This window comes from Euleptes europaea, chromosome 1 (assembly GCF_029931775.1).
Source record: "Euleptes europaea isolate rEulEur1 chromosome 1, rEulEur1.hap1, whole genome shotgun sequence".
NCBI classification, from domain to species: Eukaryota; Metazoa; Chordata; class Lepidosauria; order Squamata; family Sphaerodactylidae; genus Euleptes; species Euleptes europaea.
In genome coordinates this window covers 66,606,780-66,616,722 of record NC_079312.1, presented here as the reverse complement: position 1 = coordinate 66,616,722, position 9,943 = coordinate 66,606,780, and the positions used below count along the sequence as shown (strand labels likewise).

Here is a 9,943-nt window from a genome sequence, read left to right as displayed (position 1 = left end):
CTATCTTTCTTTAAAAGAACCAGCACCCTCCTTTTGGAGAGGTGAAGATTGGGGTTTAGGTAAAATTAGGGGACAGTGGTACTTTACAAATCATTTTGAGTCAGGCATTACTTAAAGGGTCCAGTTCAAAATGGTCTGAACATCTAGAGCAGGGATGTTGATTCTTTAGGTGCCTGTTTGACATCATTTTAGGGTGTGTGTTTTTAAATGCATCTTTCAAACTTTATTCAGGTAGAGGCAAGTAATATGAATTAACCCTATGGCATTAACTTATTCAGAGGCACATATGAACTTGTCCTCAGTTATTCAGTCTCACATTAAACATTGTTCAAATTGAAACAATGATCTGATTTTGATCAAACTTGGTGATAGTTCATACAGCCAAATGGGGGTAGGCTACCAAACATGTTTAGTATACTTTAAAAACATTCACTAGCATATTTCATGGGTGGTGTAGTATTAACTATCAGTTGTCACAGTTGTCTAGACTGATGGTTTATATCCAGAATTTTGTCTTCTGTCTGAGTAAAATGTCCTTGTTTTGTACAGAGTACTGAGAATGGTGTTAAGAATGGGAGTTCAATCAGAATAAACTCCCTAGTTTGTATAACTTGGTCACAAGGAGTTGTGCCTGCTGTTTGAGAGTAAAAGCCATGATTTACAATCTAACCTATTTCATCAAGCTTGGATTTACACTATTGTATTAAATAATTAATGAGGAACTATTAGCAACGTTTTTATAGCGCAGTCCAATTTAAATTTAGATAGTAAGGGTACGATCTGAAGAAGAGAAATGCTTTTGAAGAGGAGGAGGAAAGGTTCTTCTTTGTTACTGAATAATGAACCCTGCCTTACCTGTCAGTGGAAACTGCTGAAACAGTGTGTGGTCTCCAACTGCAGCATGCCCTATCATTTGGTCAGCCCTAGCCTGTTAAGCCGTTGTGTAAATAGGTTGCCCTTTAAAGCTTCCATATAATTTAGATTTCTTCAGACTTTCACAATACATTTCTTACCTAGGCATCAAACATCAAAAGAAACTTTGCCAAGACCACCCAAGCACTACATAGTTAGACAGGGACTCTTAGCATCCACACATACCAAACGGAGGTGGAATATAGTCTGGTTCATGAATCAAGATATTTTCCCCTTCGGTATGATATGTGTGAACATTAAGCTGCAGCTTAATGGAAGATGTTCTGAAATCGTTATTAATACTACCAGCTAAAGGAGCAGGCAAATGAATTCCATCATTTCTATAAAAATAGACTCCCTTGCCTGCCAAGCAGGGTTATGTTGCAGGGTTTGGGGGTTCAGGGCATTTGTGGACTGAATTATCAGTCCCCACTTGCATTTAATCGAAGTATAGGATGGTTTACATTTCATATCACATTTCCAGTATTGGAAGTGAGCCACACCAGTGCTTTAAGTGCCCTTTTTAACTAATAGGCCAATGCCTTGTAGCAGAATGCAGAAACTAGAAGCTTAAGCAGGCAGTAATTTTAGCTTGGACAGGAGCCAGAAGGGTTTCAGAGTATGCTGGTTCCATTCTGCTAACTCCTCAAGTTCTTAGATTACACACTGAAGTTTCCAGCATTGCTGATGTAACCACAGGCAGATGTACTCACCTCACTTCCTGCTGGAAAAAATTTCATTTTGAACTTTAGCTTCAACATTTAAGTGAAAATATTAGTATTTTACAACTGATGCCAGTTCTTCCAGTAACTTTTATTTTCTAACTCTAGAGGAACTTGTTCTTCCAGTCGCTTTTATTTTCTAACCCAAGAGGAACTTTCTAAATGTAATGAACTACATCTCAGAAATATTCCACACATGTTCATTACATCCATTGGTACTGGACAACAGTATGTTTTGCTGTAACACTTAGCACAGCTACTTCCTAGATTGAACTTTGTTGCCCATTCACCAATTGAGATAGAGCCTCCTGCTACTCTTCACAATCCACTTTGGTTTTCACCATCCTGAATAATTTGGTATCATCTGCAAATTTGGCCACTAGTCTCCTTACACACACACCCCAATTCCAAACCATTTATAAACTAATTAAAGAGCACGGGTCCCTGCACTTCTTTCTGTTGAGAGAACTGTCCATTTATTTCTCTTCTGCACTTTCTACCATTTAACCAGTTTGAATCCAGAAAAGGACTAACAATTAGTGCATGCACCCAGTATCTGTCACTGCAACTTCCTATGGACAGGATGACGTGACAACTATTACACAAAGTGTGGGAGGTAATTGCAGGACTGTTCAAACAGCAATGGGAGCCTCCAGAATAAAAAACAGCTCTCTCATGGTAGGCGGGTATCGCCATATTAAGGTTAACACAAGTGAATGATGTGTGAGATTATGTTGGAGTGATGCAATTCATCTCAAGTCACATTGTTACTGAGTTTTCCTATTTAACATCTTGAACTGATATAAAATCCAGTTGACAAGACCAGCCGCATTATCTACCCATAAATTACTCATGCTAATTAGTGTATACAATTCATGTTATGCTCAGATTTTATATAAGAACGGACAGAATGAATCCAAATAAGGTCTTCACAGCACAAAGCAAAATAGTGCCTCTTTGAGTGAATATCAAAATTATCACCTTACCCTTTGGATTACATATTGAGTAAAAGAACCCCATAACATTAACATGGATATTTTGTTAAAATACTTTTGAACTGCTGCTGATAGGCGTATTGCAAGCATGCAGATGTTCAACCAAATCTATTCAGAGTTAGTAACTATTAAGGATTGTGACCATAGATCTTGAACAGTTTCTGTTCATCAATGCCACTTTATTGGACAGCGTTATTTACTTGTTCAAGGAGACAAGAAAGTCAAGCAAGACAAAAATGACTAATACATTAAGTGATCTAGTGACACTACATGTCAAAAAAATTAACAGTTCACCCAAAAAAGAAAATTGACATTAAAAAATACAAATGTCACAGGAGTTCTCATGTCCCAGTGATCCTCCACAGATAAAGGATGCACCTTCCCACAGTTGAGGTCAAATGATATGTAAGCTGAGCTAGTTTCCACCCCATGCCTATGAACTGAGACAGCGGGTGAATTAATATGAATGCTTTCTATGAAGAGGCTCTCTCCATCATCGTGGGTCTTAAGGGTTCAGCTTGATGGGTCTCCAAAATCAGGTTTGTTGAGTGATATTTAAATATAATAGACCAAAATATCTGTGAAATCCAATTTCAATGACTGTCACTATAAGGAAACTTAAAAGCCCATAGAAAAGCAGAAAGTCAGTGATTGTGAACTCTGAAAAGGGAAAGACTGGGCCACATAGATGTGTTTGAAAAGTCAGCAGACTAAAAATCTATGGCAATTAGGACTGCTATTACTAAAGAAGCAAAACCTATAACAACAAATGGGGACCTGCAAGAAACTTGTGACAGCAGCTTCCCCATTCCCACCTTTGCTTCCTCCCACTACTTGTCTCATTCTTTCACTTTGCCAGCTCCTGGTTGGGGAATTCCTGAAGTTTTGGGGGTGGAGCCTGAGAGGGGTGAGGTTTTGGAAGGGATGCAACCTCAGACGGGTATAATGCTGTAGAGCTGCCCTCCAAAGCAGCCATTATCTCCAGGAGAACTGATCTCTGTCATCTGAAGATCAGTTGTAATTCTGGGTGATCTTCAGCCTTCATCTGGAGGTTGGCAGCCCTAGTTCCCCTGGAGAAAATGGCTGCTTTGGAGGCTACAGTCTATGGTATTATACCCATCTAAGATCCCTCCCCTCCTCAAACAGCCTGGAATTACCCAACCTAGAGTTAGCAACTCTAATCTTCCCACCCAACAGCCAGCCTACCTTTATCTGTCCCTTTGTCTTAAGTTTTCTGGGGGCCCCCCCACACACACACAGCAGCAGGTACTTTGGAAAACTACATCTTTCTCCACGGGGGACTAAAGCAGCTTACATGAGTCTCAGCTCCTTCTTTTATCTACATAACAACCCTGTGACGTAGGTTATGCTGAGAGTATGTCACTGGTCCAGAATCACCCATTGAGCTTCCTCAACAAAATGGGGATTTGAACCTGGGACTTGCAAACCTTGCTCTGAAGCTCTAACTGCTATACCACACTGGCCTTCATAGGGTGGCTGCTGTTAAAGCAAGCAGGCAGGCCTAGTTGAGTCACATTGCCACCATAATAATATGCAATTGGAAAAAAATATAGTTTTGTATACAAGGTATGAAAACATGCATTTATAAGCGTACCCATACAGACTGGACCATTATATTAATTTGTTTATTGAGTCTGCCATGATGGTGTGACTCGCTATACAGCAGTTTCAAAGGCCAGAAGAAATTCTAGTTTTAAAATATTTTAGACTTTAAGTACTAGAATGGTCTTTTACAGCAGTGTGGTATGAGAAGTATTGGCTGTTCATTACACAAGAAGTAATGTTCTATAAACATCTAAAACTCTGGCACTAGGGGGCCCTTTGAAAGTCATAAATGAACTTTTATGCAAGTCTATGAAACAGGACGTTGTATGTGTAATGCACGTTTCAGAGAATGATGTGTTCTGTAAACTACTCAAGAGCTTCCCTCTTGCAAAAATAATGTATCAGAAGATAGTCTCTTCCATACTTTTTGCTTCCTCTCACCCTCCCCCAGTTCTCAAGGGCAACAAATGGCACAGTACACTCTTGGTGAACTAGATTTTAAGGACAAGGTATCAGCTTGGATCCCATGTAAAGTTTTTGCTAATGGAAGGAGGCATAATTTTTGCCAGTTCACTGCAGATCTCTGACTCTCCCCACATGCAAGTCCAGGGTAGGGCCTGTCCCCCAGGAAAAACATTTCTGGGACCATTTTAGGCTGCAGCAGGAACAGGAAGCAAGGACATCCCTTGTTTCTGTTGATGGAAACCCCAGTCAGTAGTTCTGGATAATATACATCTCTCATGAGTATGGCACACAAGTTTGAAAAATGGGGGGGGGGGGGAAACAGCTTGAATGACACACCTAAAATTAATTTATTTTATTAAAATAAGATAATCAGAAGAACATTGGTTTACAATAAATGCTTTTTCCTTAGGAGCAATAAAAACAAAATTAAAACCCAAATCAGCATGGGAAAAACCTGTATATGCCAAAAGTTTCTTTATAGTGCATCTCAGAAAACAGTTTCAAACAGACTAAAGGCTGCTTTTGCAGAAATATATTGACAGCATTACTTATTTGCCTCCTCTTCCCCATACTATAGTTCCTCACTGGGCACCTCAGGGCGATGCAAGAACTGAGTCCGTACACAAATAAGCTTCTCATGTTACTGAAAGATGATTGCAGCATATTGTGCTACCTTCCTTCTCTGAGCAGTACTAGTTAGAATATATTCTCACCTTTACAAAAGTGTATTTTCTTCCATGTGCAAAACTGTCCACGTTGATTTCATGTTGTTGTTTAAAGTTTCATTATCTTGGGAGATATGCCATAGGAAAAATGTTGCTGAGTGAGCATTCCCTTTTCTTTTGTCTTCTTGTAGGCTCGCTATTTTAGTTAAAATCCCTCCAGCCTGAACGGCAAAGGTCTTAGGATATCAGGACAGCAGCACCATCTGTATTGCGTTTGCTCAAATGCAAAGCCATTATTGCCGCTATAGAAATGTAACAGTTTATTTAGCAGAATGGAAAAGACAAAACCTGCTGAAGTTGTACTTTTTTTGCATGGGAAAAATAAGGCTCAAGTGCATCTATAAAAAATAGTAATAGGACTTCTGGTATACAGTCTGTTAACTATTTCAGTAACAGTAGGAAAAGGCAACATGGAATATTGTCCCTGTAGGAGCAGAACGGTAAAAAATTCATAGCAGCTCATTCCTAAAACCGGCATCCAGCAGAATCCCACGCTGGCAATGCAGTTCTGTAGACCGAAGCACAACTGCTATAACAGTTACTGGGGAGAGCAATTGAGGCAGTGCGCTCTGATCTCCTAAAATACAGGTAGCTTCGTAGATGTCAATGTGCATGAATTTATGTCCTGTGTGTGGGTTGCACGATGCAGAGAAGGTTCTGAAGCACTTCGGTTTATTTTGGGTAAAGAATGCTGCAGCAATTCAATGGAAGACAGTATCTAAGAAGGAAGGAGGGGGGGGGGAAGAGTAAATTATAAAATGACCACAGTCCGATTAACTGCAAATCCAGTAAGGCAGGACTTTTGAATACTAAGAATCTCAGTTTGTGGGGAGTAAAACGCCACTTCACTGAAGTATTTGCATTTGTACATCATAAGGAATATGAGTTTTTCTAGCCAGAAATCCTTGATACGCTCCATATCAGTGTTCGTGGGGGGGAGGGGGAAGCAAGACCACAAAAAGCTGCATTTATGCACCATCTCATCTTAATGTCAGGTCTAGTGACATACAAACACCATCAAGATCACTCCATGGCCTGTATACTTCCAACTCGAGCCTCCTATTAAGCACTGCTTGCAAAAAATACAGACCCTCCCAGTGGGATATGGCTGAGACAGAACAAAGTTTATCCTTTTGATCTGTGGTTCTTGTATATAGTTCACATTTCTGAACCAAAGCAGAAACCAGACACAAATCAGTATGCAGGATACCCATCAGTCCAATTGTTCTGACCTAGTAACATAGGTTCTTAGAGAAGTACAAAAGCTAAATATTTTAAATGAACAGTGTTTCAAGTTTGAATAAATATTTGTCATAACATTATTAGAAAAGCTACATAGGACTAAATTCTCCATTGTTTTCTGAAGGAATCAATATCTCCTAGAAACAAGAAGTGTTTTGTACTATTTAACTCCAATACATATTTTCAAAAAGGAATTCAATTTCAAAATTTCATTTAGGAAGCAGATGTACATTTCTAGATTGTTCCCTAATTTGAGAGATTAGCTGACAACTGTGCTTCACTACGGATATCAGCCTTTTTCTCTGTCTTGCTCTACTCATGTTTATAGACGTTTTACAAACCAACTGAATTCTTACCTGTGGAAAAAGAGGTCTTTCTTCCCTTACTTTCTTTAAGCAATCTGCTACAAGTCTCTTCATTGATTTTGGGCAATTTTTGTATAGTTTACTGAGGTCTGGAGATGTATAACCTCGACCAACCATAAAAATGATCTAAGGAGAGGCAAACGTACCTTGGTTATATAAAAGTGTTAAGCATAAAAATGCTTTGAAAGTAGACAGTTCACTTTCTCAAACATAGGAGCTAACACAGAAACACACAAAGCAGATTGCTCATCTAAATGGGTTTCAAGTTGAACAGAATGGACCACCTCTGCTTCTGTCATCTACTGCTAGCCAGCATAATTAGTTGCCCAGATTCAACATAATATATGAAGGTAAATATGCATATGGAAACAGATTTTTCATGCAGATTCTGTTGCTATTTTGTGAATCCTCTCATGGACTGGATGTGGAGCTCCAGTATCAAGCATGAGCAACCATGCCTAATTTGTTACAGCCTCTTGTTAATACCAATGTCTCCATACTTTTCAAGGTAAATTGTCTTCTAAAGATAAAAAATGTGCAGCATATTGGTTCTGCTTAGCACCACATACTTCCTTCAATGGAGAGACCAAAAGCCAGCCCCGCCCCCTACCGGTGTTTCCTGAAACCCAACCACCAGTTCCAGAATTATACCTTCAGGCAGAAAAAGCTGGTGCTGGGCTTAAAAAAGGATGACCTGCCATCTGTAAGAGAGGGACTACCTTCCTGAGCCAATTGCAACAGCTGAAACCAACCCTGTCCTCTATCGCACCACAAAAGCTGAGGGTTGACCTCAATCTGCAAAAAATGCCCCAAAGGCTCCCCTCCCAGAGGAACCCAATTACCAAGCTGGATGAGACCAAAGTCTACCTAATCCAGCACTGATTCCTTTAAAACGGTTTTCACTTTAGTCTCCAGTATCTGTTTTAGAGGTATACTTGCCTATGGATGACCCATTCAGAAACCATGGCTGACATTATTTTTTTCTAATAAAAAGCCATTTAAGGCAAATACACAACACTTCCACATTTTGTGATAGCGGGTTCCATGTATTAATTATATATCTGCCTTGCGCTTCATTTTGTCAATTTTTACTTATTTATTTTTATTGCATTTTTATCCCGCTCTATCCCTATGCTCTATCAGCCTATAACTAATCAGCTTCATTGGGTACCCCGTGTTCTAGGATTACAACGAATGAAACACTCTCGCTTTCTGTACACCACATGTCACGAACCTTAGGGAAGATGTTCCAAATTCTCATTATTTCAGTTGCCCCGTACTCCTCCATGGTATCCTTTTTGAAATGGAATCACCGGAGTGGCACAAAAGTATTTTAAAGTATGGTTTCATCATCTGTTTATATTATAGCAGAGTGATACTTTCATTTTCTTCTTTCCTAGTTATTCTCAAAACTGAGGTTCTAACTAACCAATGCATAGGGAAAAACAGCTTTGGGAACAATGAAAATACAATGAACATGCATGCACAAGGGTAAGTTTTGAAGAGAACAGCAGCTGAGTATGTGTGTCAAGTTTAAGCATAAAGAAGCAATGTGTGGTACTGCTCAAGAGATGTTTACAGTCCACCTGCTGCTTCTGTACCATTCTTAGTTCTGCACATTACCCCCAAAGTGCTAAGTAAAAAATCTAGATGATCTTGGGAGAAACATATCATCAGTGTGGATATACTGAAGGAAAAAGTTAACCCAAAGCCCACTCTTCTGACTGATCAAAGATAAACTCTCTCCATCCCAGGGTATAACTAAAGTAAGGACTAGCAAGGAGGTTTCCTTTGTCAGCTTTCCATTACAAGCCTGGAAATGCTCGGCCAGTTTTCAAGAAAAGTATCGAGTATCAGACTGTGCACATCTAGAGTCAGGCAGAAACTGTACTTTCGTTTTCTAAGTTAGAACCTAAGAAGAGCCCTCCTGGATCAGACCAGTAGTCCCTCTAATCCAGCAACGCAAGTTTTGTATCCCTCTTCCCAAATTCCCTTCATTTGTTTTCTGTGTATGCTCAGAATAAACTTTTCAAAACTGGGATTTTAGCCCTGAGAGGCTGCTCATGCTATGTTTCCCTCGTGGACCAGCTGCTTAGCTCATGCAATTTAATATACAGAGAAGGTTTAGGACAGAGAGGCAGGAGATGAGGGACTTGCCTGATTCTGCCTCCTGGGGCAGAAAAGGGCCCCTTTCTGTCACACGGACACTCAAGACTATTCTGGGGCAGCCAATCAGGGCCACAGACAGTTAACCCACACACAGTAGCAGTTCTAGCACAGAATTCAAGGGTATATTGTGCATAATTCCACAGTGGACCCTGCACTCCTCTACAACGTGCCACTGCAGTTACAAGTGAGCTTTCAAGAACCCATAACCTTTCTGTGTGATCACAATCAATTTAAACATTCTGTCATCTAAAAGAGGCAGACATCTTCCTTGAGGAATCCATTATATACCAAGTAAGTTAACACTAAGAAATCTCTTCAGCCACTATGCTAATTAGAATCCCTGTGTTTGCCATTTTACTACTTTGTACTACTCTATAGTAGTTCAGGGCCCATCTTCCTCTCTTCCTTCCTGGGCAGATGAGTTTAGGGAGGAATGAAAGGCTCAAGCTCTGTATTAATCTTCAGGCACAATACAGGATCAGGTCTAAGGATCATTACCACCCAATTCCCCAAGATAAAAACCTAAGTGCTCATGGACCAGTGGGATTCCTACAACACAAATCAAATAGTTGCATGATGTTCTTGACAGGCCTGTGCCCATGTGTGACCAATATATCAGCATGACTAAACTGTAACATCATGTAAATAAGGCTTCACATCAGTTTGCTAACCATGGCACGATTCAAAAGCAAACAAACCATGATTTGGTATTATATGATTGAGCCTACGGGATTTTTCTGTTCTCACACATGGCTCAATAATGAAACATTTCTGCTTTATTT

At 39.8% G+C, this 9,943-nt stretch overlaps 1 protein-coding gene across 6 annotated transcripts in view; it reads right to left on the bottom strand.

Annotated features, from left to right (window-relative positions):
* Positions 1–5,909: 5,909 nt before the first annotated feature.
* RAF1 (Raf-1 proto-oncogene, serine/threonine kinase) overlaps positions 5,910–9,943 on the bottom strand; it is a 98,747-nt gene continuing 94,713 nt past the window's right edge. For all 6 annotated transcript variants that reach the window (XM_056855149.1, XM_056855174.1, XM_056855158.1 and 3 more), the window contains 2 exons: positions 6,984–7,118; positions 5,910–6,103 (listed from right to left, as the gene is read on the bottom strand). In XM_056855149.1, the coding sequence (XP_056711127.1) occupies positions 5,963–6,103; positions 6,984–7,118 (276 nt within the window). In that variant the 3' untranslated portion in view covers positions 5,910–5,962. The remainder of the gene's footprint in view (positions 6,104–6,983; positions 7,119–9,943) is intronic.